The following is a 14431-nucleotide window of genomic DNA, read 5'->3' on the forward strand; positions in this document are numbered from 1 at the left end:
ACGATTTCACTGGATTGAGTCACTGTAAAGTAATGCGTTTGCTGAGTGGTGGCTTTTGGAACAGATTTGGAACAGATCAGCAGGTTTGTAATTACTGATTTCAAGCAGCAAAGATTGCAGTGTGCAGAGCTGCTCAGCATAAAATTAGGCCCGCATTTAATTATTTTTACCCTTGCTATAAAATCTTCAGATGCTGACTTCCAAGTTCTCACTGCTCCTTATAAAATGTACACAAGAATATGGAGGTAATTTACACGTATTAATATAATTTTTGTGCCGATGTGAAACCTAACATCACGACTGAGACCTTACCTGACTGTCTCATTTGCCTGTAGCAGCCTGTAGATTGGTTTTCTATGTAAAGGAAACTTGCTGGGGAAATCCAGACGATGTGACTGCCATGCCTTTTTCTGGGCCTCTGTTCCAGTCCCCTACAGCGGCAACAGTGTGCAACACTGAACTAATGTCAGCTTAGAAATGGAGTTTGCTAATGTCAAGACATGACTGGTTCCAAGCACAACTTTGACCCCAAAACAAACTCCACCCAAGCACAAAAAATGTTTTAAAAGTCATAGTCGTGAAGCCGGTCTGAGCAAATAGGAATGTCACAGACGTCAAGGGACAGCCAGTGTCAACATCAGCAGGGTATTAGATTCAAAGAGGGAAAAAACATGCTGTTAGTCAAACGAGACTCTTGAATAGCCTGGCCTGTCTCAAAGCTTTATTTTCAGTTAAATATGACCTCAAATATAGTTTACAGTTGAATTATAATACCACTTTAGTTTACGCATCCATCAGCGGGATGGCGACCAATCATGTTCATTCTCATGTATGCCACAAAAACAAGGGTTCCTGAATGTTACCTTTAAAGGCCCCATACGGTGCCCATTTTCAGCAGATTAATTAAGTGTCACATGTCCCCACATTGACCCCTACAGTTTCAGTTTTTAAGCTCAAAACACTCCAATGATGGTTCATTTCACCATGACTGTATGACCCCTGGTTGTGGGGATGTTCTAAACAGACTGTTTTGCTCTGAAACCAACAAGCTGCTGCTGTTCCCGCCCCCTTCAGGAACAATATCTGTTTAACACCTATTGGTTAGTTACATGTTACATAGCAGCGGGTTCGAATTCTTGCTTGCATGTAAAGCTGGGAGGCTAACTATTTGTTGGGAAGCTTTAGAAACAGCAGAAGTGAAAGTTTTTATATCTTAACACCTTCGTAACACAATAAAAATGTTTTTTCACCATTTGGATCCTTTAACACCAGAAGTATTGTGGTCCATTTATGGCTTAAGCCCACAGTTTATGGCTTAAAATATGTGGGACTGACACGGGTTCATTTACCAGAAGAGCAGTGAGCAATAAGTTTCGTTTTCCCTGCATGCATTGACAGCATCTCAGTGCGCGTGTGCGAGTGCATCGCTCCTTGAGTGAGTGTATTAAAACCGCTGCACACAGCTGCCCTTCGCTTGCCAGTTGGACACCAGACAACCCAGGCAGCACTAGCAGCAGCAGCAGCAGCAGCTGGAAAAATGGACAGAATGTTCTAAAGGGGAGAGGAGAGCTGTGAAGCTAAAAGTTTTAGACCTTCTCCCCAGCTTCTTGCCCCTTTCCCCTAATTTCATGCTCCCTCTCTTGTTTCCTCACGCAGCGGGGAAAGTACCTAACTACCCCTGTCACCCCCGTCCCAGCCCTGAGATGCAGGCTGGCAGCTCTCAGACGAAGCTGGGCCGAGCTCGGACGGGCCCCCACGGGACAGGCAGCCCACAGCGTGGCGATTGTTCCCAACACCTGTCCTGCGTCACTCACTGCTGCCGCCTCCCCCCGCAACAATTTCTCCTCTGCTTCACCTTCACACCTGCCTTCTCCTCCCGCAAGTCCATCGCTCGTAACTCCGACCTCCTTCCCGTCAGACTCTCGCAGGCCTGTAGAGCCTTTGAATGTAAACAAAGCAGCACCAGAAGGAAAAAAAAGAGGAGAGAAATCAGTAGAAGTGAGTGGGGGAGGGAGGGAGGAATCAGGAAGGGAGGCTGAGGAGGGATGAGAGCGACCACAGAGGAGTCTGTGTTTAGTGGGTTAGTGGAGCGCCGGCCTGAGCTCGCAGGGACTTGGACCCCTTCGCCATCACTCCGTCCTGCGACGCAGCTTTCATCATCTTGTTATTTTTTGCGCAGATAGACTGAAGATGAAGACATCAATCTTCCTTAGGAGCCTTCTTTGTCTTTTTCATTTCCTTTTCGCTTCAGATTTATTCTTTCCTGCATTGCCTCCAGAGGCCATGCCCACTCCTCCTGTGTCAGTCAGCGTGTGTGTGTGTGTGTGTGAGAGATTGTGTGTGTGTGTGTGTGTGTGTGTGTGTGTGTGTGTGTGTTCTCATCCTCCGGCTCAGAATAAGTGGCACCAGACAGGCCTTATAAGGAGTTGTTAGATCATTGGCCACACCGTTCGCAAACCAGAACCATATGTGTGCCGTGTGTGTGCGCTTGTGTGCAGGCCTATACCTCAAGTGTGCGTAAGTAAAACCATGTGTGTCCAGAGGTAGCCGAGAGAACGGGAGTCTGTTGCTAATAGACATGGTGAAGGTCACATTATATGGTCATGTTAAACACTCATACATGCGCACATTCTCTGTTTAATCTCCTCTTGTCCGTGCGACGTTGCCCGTTAGGTGTGAAAGACGGCTTTCATATGTACAACACACACATTCTTTGATGTTGAGAGCATTACATAAAGCGAGGTGTCGGACTAATGTGTGAATGATCATCTGGTGGGTGGAGCGTCTTTCTGCTGTCCTGTTTCATCCTCTGATGGGTTTAGCAGAGGAGAAATCTCTCTCTCTCTCTCTTTTTCGGTCTCCATCTTTCTTACACAGCTTGTCTGGAATGTACAGATGTTTCCTTTTGGGAACGGGCGTCCTGGTCTGTTCACACAAAAAGAAAAAGAGTGTGAGAGAGAAGAGAGGGAGCGCACAGTCCCATACACTCCAGCTCATATTTTCTCTGCAGCAGATTGTCTTTCTACATTTTTTTTCTTTGCTGCAAAATTAGCGTCTCCTGAACATACACAAGCCGAGAGCAGAAATGTGACACTAATGCGCCTTTTAAAAATTGAATTTATGGCTTTTCTGCAGACCGGCAGTGTCTTGTTGTCTTTTCTCTCACTCGTGGTGTTGTTTGTCATCTCGCAGCTTCTGGCTTCTCGTCTCTTGGCTCTTTATTTGTTCTTTTTCTCTCCCTTTTGTCTCGTTATTTTCATGTGCAGCTGAAACTTTGCACACAGAGGAGACTCGGCTCGGCAGCTCACATCCACAGCTGAGCAGACTCAATTTTCTGACTTCCTTAGTAATTAATCCGCTGGTTTTTTCCACTGATTGCAACTCCAGGTCGGAGATTATGGCATGGAAATGTTTAGCTACTGTACAGTACATCTTGTTAACAACATGTAGTGTACAGTGGTCGTACCCCACCAGGGATACAAGTACCCCAGGGGGTACTTCTGCAGTCGCCAGGGGATAAATGTAAACAGTATGAAAAAAGAAGGAATTGAGGATTAGTTGGTTCCACATTAACTAAAAATAAGCAGTAGCCAAATGTAAAGCACACATCATTAAAATAGATAAGAAATTATGAAAACATGAACATATGGTTAAAATAAAGACCTATAGGTCAAGAGTTGAACTGGTTAGCCAAAACTGTGTATATATGACTGGATAATGTTCACTAAAATTATTCCTAAACAGTTGAACCTGTCAACTAAACATTGGATAAACAGTAGGAAAATGTTATTCCAAAATATGGATAAACTGTTGAAATAGTTAGCGAAGCATATTGGATGAACATTTGGAAAGTGTTAGCTAAAATCGTGAATAAACAGTTAAAACTATTAGCTTAAAATATAAATAAACAGTCGGAAAATGCTATTCCAAAATATGGATAAACTATTGAAATAGTTCACGAAGCATAATGGGTGAACATTTGGAAAATGTTAGCTAAAATCGTGAATAAACAGCTAAAACGATGAGCTAAAAATATCAATAAACAGTTGGAAAATGCTATTCCAATATATGGATAAACAGTTAAAATTGTCAGCTAAAGTATGACTTAACAGTTGGGAAATTATAATTACAATTATGGATGCACAGTTGAAATAGTTAGCTAAACATATGAATAAACTGTTGAAATTGTTAGCTAAACACAATAGATAAATAGCTGGACAAATATTACTAAATTATTGATAAACAATTTGAAAATTCTAACTAAAATTACAGATAAACTGTTGAAATTGTTAACTTAAATAAAATAATTGATGATGTCAACTAAAATTATATTCAAGCAGTTCAGAGCTGAAAGTAATGAATAAATGATAAATTATTTACTGAAACTAATTTAAAAAAATAAATAAATAAATAATAGCTGAGATTAAACAGACTTAAACATTGACTGTTCAAGAGGATGCACAAATATTTTAACAATATCTGCTGTTGTGTAATTAAGTCTTAAATCATATTTAATCGTCATAAGAGCTGGACCAGTAAGTTGGAGTTGTGATTTTTAAAGAAACAAGGCATTGGTATCGAAAAATACCATTGTTTGTTGCAATTCTTTGATAATCAAATTTAAGGACTCTTAAAAAAAAAGACACATGTTTATGTTATTTTTTCATGTAAATGAAAATCTGTATGTCAGTAATGGCTTTAAAAATCTACTGATCACATTAATGTGCATTTTTAATGTTGTCAGATAATGTTAAGAAGTGAAGACGGGATTTATTGTGATTGCAGAACCTTATAAAAACATATATATATATATATATATATCGAACAAGAAGAAAAGCAGGCCATTGATATAGTAGAAAAAGTGTGTGACAAATATCCTTGTTCTCATCTGAGTCTTTATTCCTCAGATTTGATCATATGAAAGTAACCAAAAGTATTACAGATGATTTTTTGATTTGTGCCAAGATGAACTCTGTTTTCTGGTTCGAACTTCATCTCTGCTTTCATCTTGTCACTGATTTAAAAAGAAAGAGTGAAAGCTTGTAAGTGTGGTTGTACCTACTTTGTATAAGAGCAGAAAGGACCAGAAAAAAATTATAACTGGCCATGATGTTGACTGAATGAAGATACCATGTGAGCGTGACATTTACAGTATTGTTTCCTCTTTATTCTACCGGTCCTTCAGCGCCCAGCAGCACACACGGCTTTATTTCACTTTGTATGATTTTAAGTTGAATCTCAGTGAGTCAGATACTTAACTATGTGAACTATCACATAAGTAGGCATTTCACATGTTCTCATCCACGGTGAAGGTCTAAAGCTAAATAACATTTCACAAAAGTAAATTTCTGAAAGAGGACTGCATATTTTACATAATACTGCTTATACACAGCGCATTCTTCTACATTCTAAGAAAATCATCCTGATGATTCAGAGTTTAAACATGAAGTCTGTTAAAAAATCAAGAACATGGGGATTTAAACAACATTTGCAATGCAGGGAGGGTGATATTCATTCTTGATAAACCTCTCTTATCGCTACCTCTGCAGCCTCAGTTCTGTTTTTGTCTTTTCCTCTTGTGAGTTAAGCAATTTCATGCAAGTGCATCACTGAATCACTGCTGCAGCTCCTCTTTCATTTAGTTAATTTCCACTATTTAATTATAACCCCTGAAGGCCTGTGCTTTTTTTTTTTTTTTAATTTTTCACATTTCCACCTGAAAAAACAACCCAAAATTCAGCAACAGTAACAGCTGCAAAAACTGCACCGCCAAAATGAGCAGCCTCAGGCTCCATAGATAAGAGACACTTGGGAGAATTTTCAAATTCAGCAAGTCACCTTATCCTTATCGACAGGCCAAAGTGAGATGTGAAAAAACAGCCATCAGTGACGTTTTTTAAATTCTCCCTAATCAAAACCGTAAACTAACGGCCTTACACCAATAAATCACTAAACTCTGATGCTGTTGAACCGGTTCTGCTGAACATATCTCACTTGGCAAAATGAAACAGGTTGCATTTTTTAAACAGACATTGCAGGAGGGGGACCTCCAGGGCAGATGAGTTAATGAAAAAATAATTGAGGTTATGCAACCGGAGGTGTTCGGGTGACTGTATTATATTTTCTGCCACTGTCTACTAGCTCTCTTCAAATAATAGGCAGAAGAAAAAGAAATAACTTTGCATGCTGCTATGTAAATTGGGAGAAAGTAGGAAGCTCACTGAAACAGTGTAATCAAAAAAATCCCATGTTGTTGTTAGTGGTGTATTCACTGACTGTGTTCATATGACCGATGTCTCGCTTTGCACTAATTTTCTAGCCTCCAAGCAATGACATTATATTGGAAATGACTTTTAACATGTTTTTACAATGCTTTTTAAATGTGGATCTGTTGGTTTGTTCCTGCAGAGATCTGTCCAAGAACCACATCTCCTCTCTCGATACCAGCCTGCTAGATCGTCTCACCGGCCTCAAAGAGCTGTCAGTAAAAACCAACCCAAGTCTGTCTGTCCTCGATCAATGTGATCGTTTATCTAAATAAATGTACATCTGTCTGTCAGGTATCTCCAAGGGAACAGGATCAATGTTCTTCCCAGAGGAGTCTTCTGCTGTGGGCCGCTGTCAGTCCTGTGAGTATGAAGTCTGGGGGAGATGTGGATCTGGCAAATCCAGAGTTTAGACGAGAGGAAAACAGAGGAGAATGGGGGAGGAGAAAAGAGAGGAGAAGAGGGAAAGGCTTGGTTTAGTCTGGATTTAAATAGGCAGAAATCCTGGGACCAAGCTAGCTAGACCAGAGAGCATTCACATAAAAAAATACAACCCACATACTGCACACACACACACACACACACACACTAATCACAGCACGATTAAGTTCAATTACAGCTTACTGCTCCAGACTCCCACTGCCTCCCTCTCTCCATCTGTCGATCTCCCCCCTTCCTCCGTCCATTACCTTACTTCTTCCACCCATTCAATGGCCGTTTAAGCACATGTTTGTGTGCATGCGTGTGTGTGTGTGTGTGGGTGTGTGTGCGTGTGTGTGTGTGTGTGTGTGATGAGAGAAGACTCTGATGGTTTCCATCAGTTCCTTCCAAAACCACCACACAACGGCCCCATTATGTAGCCTTCTGGATGGAGGAGGGAGGCAGCGAGGAGGAGATCATGAGTGGAGAAGGAAAAGGGAGAAGACGGAGAGAGAAGGAAAAGGGGGGGAAAGAAAGCGAGGAGGATGGAAACAATGGGGATGGATGGAAACAGGAGGGAGAAATATAAAAATTTTGAAAGCTCAGCAATTCAGTAGTTCAAGGATTGAGGTTGTATTGTTGTTTAATCGTTCCTTTCTGCGTTGTTCTATAGTTCTTCTGAGTCATTTTTGTGTAACAAAGACGTGAGAATGCCCCTTTCTTTGATAAACACCTCTAAATGTCACTTTGCATCAGTGTAGATTAGATAATAATGGAGGAGAAAATGTTTCATTCAACAAATTACACAATGATTGGCTTCAAGCTTGTCATTCAGCGACAACTCTAGGCACACGCAACTCCAGTGAAATGACAACACGACGGTAATTACCAGAAATGTGTGCTGCTGAAAAAGTGAAGGAGAAAGACTTCTTGCTTTAATGTCAACAGTGATTTGTCTCTTTGTTTCTATCAGTGATTTGAGCAACAACCAAATCACCACCATAGAAGAACGGATATGCGACAACCTGTGTAATTTAACTCAAATGTAAGTATTCGCAATTCTTTGATGAACTCTGTGTTTCTGAGCTTCTGTGTCTCTACAATAAATATAGAAATGATGTAAGCACACACACACATGCGCTGATCGGCTACAGCATTAAACCCAGTGACAGGTGAAGTGAATGGTATTGACTTGTCGTTAAAACGCAATGTTCTGCTGAAAAACCTTGGATCCTGGAATTTATAGAACAGAAGAATAGAATAGAATAGAATAGAACTTTATTGATCCCTTTGGTGGCGACCTCAGGGAAATTGCTGGATGTTGATTGTTGGATGATGGATTATGTGGATGTTACTTTGACACCTACCGAAACAGACCAAACACACCCCGTCATGGCACTCTACAACAACAGCAGCCTCCCCAAGAAGGACAACGATCTGCTCAGAAACACCTCGAGGAACATGACAAAGAAGCCAGAGTGTTGACTCGGCCTTGACCATCCACAAGATGCACCAGAACAAACCCGATCCATGGTCCGGCAGCCCCCTGGAACCAAAGTATCCACTGTCAGCATCTCGATGCAGGACGCCTCCGGTTGTCCAGTGTTAGTTAGTCTGCTAGTTTTAATGTTGTGGCTGATCAGTGTATAGAACCATATGCACAAATGCACACATCCGATCACACATGCTTAAATAAGCAGAACACTTTCAGTCATCTCGCCTACACGGAAGACGAGTGAAGCTCTATTTCAGAGTGGAGTGGGAGGTAGCGAGTCGTGATTATGCCTCACCGGGTCTGTAGATGAAGACGTTTTTTCATCTCGCGCAGAATTTGCGATTGAGCAAAGCTAAATGAACTAATCAGTAATAGATTAGTCTGAAACAGAGACACACACGCTGCACAATCGCACTCTTCCGTCTGTATTGTCCTTCCGTTTCTTGCTCCATCTGTTCGCCCACTTCTTCTATTGTCACCTCCGTATTTTTCTCATCACTGGCTGTCATTTCCATCATTATTGCTTCATTCTTACACAGAATTTCCATTTATGCGCCCTTTTTACTTCTACACAATGTGAATACGTGACTTAACAATAACTAGCTTTGATTGAAGTTTCACGCGTCTGCAGTTTTTTTTCTGACTAGTCTTTAGTATGATTCAGGATTTCTCTAATTCCCCTCAATTTAAGATGTCTACGTTGTTTTTTTTTTTTTTAGATATCTAAAATTAAGTTTGCGCTCGTATGAATGACAGAATATCTTGAAGCGGAAATAGGACTGACTAGTCCAATCTAATGACAAATACTTTAGGAGTTTTTGTGAAGGCAAAATGACATTGCAGATATCTGAAATTACATCCAAAGCTACAGTAAGTGGAAGGAGGACGCATCTTGCTTTTCCAATATATGACAGCACTACACTTATATACAACAAGACATTTTATTGATGCCTGAGAAGTTTTAGTAAATTGGAGGAAGCTTTTGTTCTCTACCACCTCCTCGCTAATAAGCTCTTCCACTTTCACAGCATTTTCTAGCCATCTTATCCGCCACAGCAGACGCCATGACTTCTGTTGACACCGTTAAAACGCTTTGCTGAATCAATTTCTAACGGGAAACCTTGCATGAGCAACATCATGCACAGCAATTTGGACTAATCATAATCATGTTTTGTATATCTGCAGGTATTGATTTGACTCCTCAAAACTGAATTACAGGTGTCTCAAACTGTCATTTTGACTCGTCAGAATGATATAGATGTCTGGAATAGAAAATTCTGACTAGTCAAAATGTTGTTTTTATTATTATGTTATAATTTTAATTCCAGATCGTCAAACTCTAGGCTGTTGAATAATAAAATAGCTTGCCTTGTTCTCCCCTGTGTAGTTTTTTTTTTTTCCACAATCAAGACAATTCGAAAGCTTCAATTAACTAATCACACCATCCATTACTAGCAGCTTCATCAGGGGGATTTAACTCTGTAGCTGCTGAGATTTTTTTTCTTACCATTTTTGATTCACTCGCTCATTTGGTCCCCCTCCTCCAGCGATCTGAGCGGTAACCCCTTTGACTGCGACTGTAAGCTGTTCCGGTTGGTCAGCTGGCTGCAGGAAAAAGGGGTGCGAGTTCGACGCCCGCAGGCCATGCTCTGCAACCATCCTCCAGATCTCCGCCACCAGCCTCTACTCAATGTCAGCCTGCTCACCTGTGGTATGAAAACAAATACACGCAAACATATGATGCGGAAGAAATCTCATCTGCTTTGTAGGTGCATAAATAGTTTAGAGCCTTAACAACATTAAAAAGTGAAGAATGAATGTATTGAATGCATTATTTAGTTTTTTTTGACAAAAATCACGTTTGTGATGGCAAACGCACTCAATAGAGAAATATACAGGTCGCTTTTTGACCTGTTTTGATCTTCCTGATGTGATGCTTTAAAACCTCTGAACCTAAAATCTTCTGCCTCTGCTTCAGGTTTGAATTACGCAGCTTGTCTTGAAGACAGCAGCAGCGGAGGAGGAGGACGAAGCGAGCTTGTCATCTTCTCCTCTTCCACACCCGGAAACTTCACCCGTGAACAATGCAACAGCATGTGTTTCGGTGCGTCACACCGCTACGGTGGCCTGGGGGAGAGGCACGAGTGTCTCTGCAGCACAAACTCTCGGCCCAACTTCATCAGCGAATCTCAGTGTTCTGCTGCCTGTACAAACCCCCATGTGATGAAGGTAAATAATGCACTGTAAGATCTTTAGAAAGAAAAAATGTAAAATGCAGCCCATTATTTGGTAGATTTTTCTATTTTTGTCACATAGTCGACATGTACTATCACCTAACATGGAGGGGCTTCTAATGCAGACCTCCTCTGCTGCAGCTTCCTTTCTTCTCTTGATTGTAACATTCAGGATTTCCTCTAAACCTTCCTTTAACCAACCGACAACTTCCCTTTGCGCCTTAAATGACTTCCTTATATCCTCACTTTCCTGCTGCAGGGCTGCACTGAAGAACTCAAGAGAAGTTCTCCCAAAACTCCAAAAGAAAATTTAAGAATTGTTTATCTTAAATCCGAGCAGTTTATGCGTTTCGCTCAGTTTTTATTTAAAACCATAAAAATAATAGCGAGACCACAAATATCTCAACAATTAACTGGAAAAAGAGGTTTTATTTTACTTGTAAATGCTTGTGCATATTAACACCAAAACCTCCTCTTCCTCACGTGGTTTCCTTCGACTCGCAGGAATGTGGGTGGACTCTGGCTCATGATGTGTTTGCGGTGGAGTTCACAGTCTCGCTGAAACCTCTGCCGCTGCAAAGTGCGCATGAATGGGTCACTTTCTCTGCCATCTCTTCTGTCACGCCCGTGACGCTGTCCTGGGACTTCGGTGACGGTTCGTCGAGGGTCAACACGACAGGAGCGGCCATCACAGCAGCAGCTCACAAATACGGACTTCCGGGACGGTATGCAGTCAGTTTGATGGCCTGGGCTGGACACAAGGAGGTGAGATATCAATTATACCTACTTCTATACCTGCTACCATATAAAAAGGGTTATTTTAAAACAGCTTTGTTTATTATTTGCATGCCATCAGGTCCCTACTCGTGGGGAAGTGACCGTGACCCTTCCTCCCAAACTGGAGCTGCACTGTCCACCTCTCGCTGTGGCCAATAAGAGCCTCGAGTTCACGCTTGTCAGCTGGGGTGCGGTTGGCTTGGATGTAGACTGGAAGATCACCAAGGATGACATCCAGGTCGCCAAAGGTAAAATACACCAACACATGATCTCTGAGGCGCTAATAACACTCAGCTGTTTGACACTCAAATGCATTTCCAGGAATGAAATGGCGTTTGACTCTGACCTTCTCATTGCGATCTACATCAAATGAGTTTGTTTTCTCCTGCTGATGTAAAAATGAACATTACCTGAATGGCTCCTTCTGGGTGTTATCTGAATGTAATTGTTTTCTCTATTAATTTTTTAAATGCTGTCTCCCAATTAGCACTTTTTCAGCTGTGATAGATCACATTACACAATGAAAGGCATTTACAACGAGGAGGACTTGAGATTTTTGTTCCCTCTTTTTCGCAAATTAGTGAAAGTGTCCACATGATGTTTCTTACAGTTATTCAGCTCAAAATACTACAAAGAGGGTTCATTTCACCATCACTGTATAACCCCTGGATTGAATGCTGGTCTAAACAGGCTGTTCCAGTGTCTGTAGCTTTAAATACAGCTGAGCTGCAGCTGTCCACACTACCTTCAGGAAGAAAACTCTCTCTGTGTCTGTGATTGACAGAATGGACCTGAACAGTTGGCTGTAACGCAACGTAATGTAATTGAATGTGTAGGAGCAAGCCTTTCTAATTTTTTTTAACTTACTCTCTCTCTCTGTATTAAAATGCAATACATGTGAGCACAAGAGAAGCAAACAGATGGAAGCACTGGCTGAGTTCAGATGGCACTGAAACACATAATTACTCAATCAGTCCTGGTTGATTGATGGTTTCAAATTGCTCCTAAGGTTTCCACCATCCCTACGTGTCCCTTAGCATTACACTGTCAACAGAGATTTGACCTGTGAGCATATAAATATTGGTAACGTCAGCCACACAATGAGGTAACACTGAGGATTTTCTTAATATTGTAGGGCATTGCCTTTAAAAATACAAGTGATGGGAGTGCATCAGGACTCTTGAGTTCACTACTCTTCCAACCAACAATAGAACATTTGGTCTACTTTGCTTGGGGCTAAAATATTTTAGTGTTTGCCGAAGCAGCTCTAGAAAGTAAACAAACCTGGTGTACCGTGAGGCAAATCTTTTTGAACAGCTCACCTGGAAGCAGCGGGCAGCGAGAGGGTTGAATTATAGACAGCTTGAACGAGGCGATAATTGGTTTGTGAAGTTGTGAGACTATCAAGTTTTGGGGGAAGCTTGAGGAATGATAGACGTAAACATCTTCAGCTGGAATTGGTTACGTAGGTTTGTGAAACCTTCAAAAGTCTAAATGTGTCCATCTCAAACTCATCACTATGCTGCAGTTTGAAGGTGGAAATGCGTCACCATGCCTGCTAATTTTCTCTTGATGTGTTTTCCAGCATATAAAAAACACAGTGTGGACATGTTAACATGACCAGAGCGGATCTCTAAAATATTTCAGATGTGAATACAATATAGTTTTTGAAGCTGACATTTGTAGCGGATGTTTTTCCTCCTATAGTGATCAATTTTCTGTATGTTTCTGTCAGTATTTTTTGCTGAATTAGTCATGTAGACTGTCATAATCCCTGGAGAAAAAGCGACATTGATACCTCTTCCACAGTTAATATTCAGGCTCACAAGCACATAAATAAATCTGTGCATTCATAAATTGATTTACAGTAGTTTGTTAGTTATTGTCTTTTGGATGTGTGGAGTGTAATTGTCCAGTGCATGTAATGTAGAAATAATTCTGTTAGTGTCATCTTGTTTATTTCCCATATGTTGCAAGTGTGACTTCAAATAATGTGAAAAATCATGTGAGTGTTTCTGTCGTCTACCAGCCTCCCCTCACTGCCCAAAAGATGGGGTGTACGACGCTGAGTCCTCAAGCTGCTTCCAGATCCTTCCAGGGGAGCTGAGCTGGACCGATGCTCGACAACAGTGTTTGGACCGCAGTGGGGCTCTGGCAATAGTCAGGAGTGACACGCTGCGTAACCTGCTGGCACACGAAATCACTCAGTGAGTCTTTTCACTCTGTATGGGTTGTAGAAATGGGGCCATAGTGATTCTCACTGTGAGATTTTTTCCAATAATTTTTTTTGGAAACGTTAGTTTTTTTTTTATGTTGTTGTATCAGTTTTTCTCAGGAAGGAGAAATGAAAAACAAGTTCAGTCAACATTTTCTCAAAATCTATTAGTATTACTGTGTGCCCACACACATAAATAGAGGTACATATCTGTACTATCTGTACTGTGCTATATCAGTCGGCCGTTATACCAGCCGGCCCTGCAGAAAGAAGTTATCTGGTACAAAACAGATAACATCCAGCTCAGCGACACAATGCATCATCTGTGTTTTCCCAACAAACCATGTTTCTGTCTGTGAGATGCAGCGAAAGCCGAGAAGCAGGGCTTGGATGGCAGTGTTTGTGTGTAAAATGTGTTTTTCTTTTACTTTGCTTTCCCCTTCTGCCTGAGTGAACTTCATCGGTCGAATAGGACTGTTGTGTATCTTGTCGTCGGTGCTCGCGTGTTGTTAAGGGCACAATTTGATTGATTATTAATTTTCATGTAATTCCCTTACAATAATTCACTCCTACCACATGGATTAATTACTCTGGTTTATTTGTCCTCAGTTTTTTTGGCTGGATTAATTTAGGTGTTTTTTATTTATTTACTGGCTGTGTAAAATACAGAGATTTCTGAAATACAGAATGTCCTCACATGTTGGACTGTGAGGCGCTGTTTATGGGCACGCTGTGAAGTGAACTCTGGATTTATGTTTGATTCTGTTTTGAGAAAGCTCGTGCCCTTGCGCTGGTCTGAGTGCCTCGAGTGTTTGGTGTTTATGTGGAAGAAGGTCTCAAAAACACATCTGTAAAAGCACAGCTGCATTGTAACTTTAACACCCTAGCAGGAGGAGTCCACAGTTAATGGTTTGTGTGTGCGCTAATGTGAGGTTAGAGGCACTGGCCTCTGCGACCGAAGTGGATGAGAGAAGAAAAAATCTGCTGCAGATGGAGCTTATCCCCTGCACTCGTGTGTTCCTCC

The 14431-nt window shown here is 41.3% G+C and overlaps 1 protein-coding gene across 2 annotated transcripts in view; it reads left to right on the forward strand.

Annotated features, from left to right (window-relative positions):
* Positions 1-6183: 6183 nt before the first annotated feature.
* Positions 6184-14431, forward strand: part of pkd1a (polycystic kidney disease 1a) — a 66761-nt gene continuing 58513 nt past the window's right edge. For both annotated transcript variants that reach the window (XM_008304353.1, XM_008304354.1), the window contains exons 1-8: positions 6184-6480; positions 6561-6629; positions 7660-7731; positions 9729-9892; positions 10160-10410; positions 10920-11180; positions 11272-11440; positions 13222-13399. In XM_008304353.1, coding sequence (XP_008302575.1) covers positions 6347-6480; positions 6561-6629; positions 7660-7731; positions 9729-9892; positions 10160-10410; positions 10920-11180; positions 11272-11440; positions 13222-13399 — 1298 coding nt within the window. In that variant the 5' untranslated portion in view covers positions 6184-6346. The remainder of the gene's footprint in view (positions 6481-6560; positions 6630-7659; positions 7732-9728; positions 9893-10159; positions 10411-10919; positions 11181-11271; positions 11441-13221; positions 13400-14431) is intronic.

Source organism: Stegastes partitus, unplaced genomic scaffold (genome assembly GCF_000690725.1).
Source record: "Stegastes partitus isolate 25-593 unplaced genomic scaffold, Stegastes_partitus-1.0.2 Scaffold2198, whole genome shotgun sequence".
NCBI classification, from domain to species: Eukaryota; Metazoa; Chordata; class Actinopteri; family Pomacentridae; genus Stegastes; species Stegastes partitus.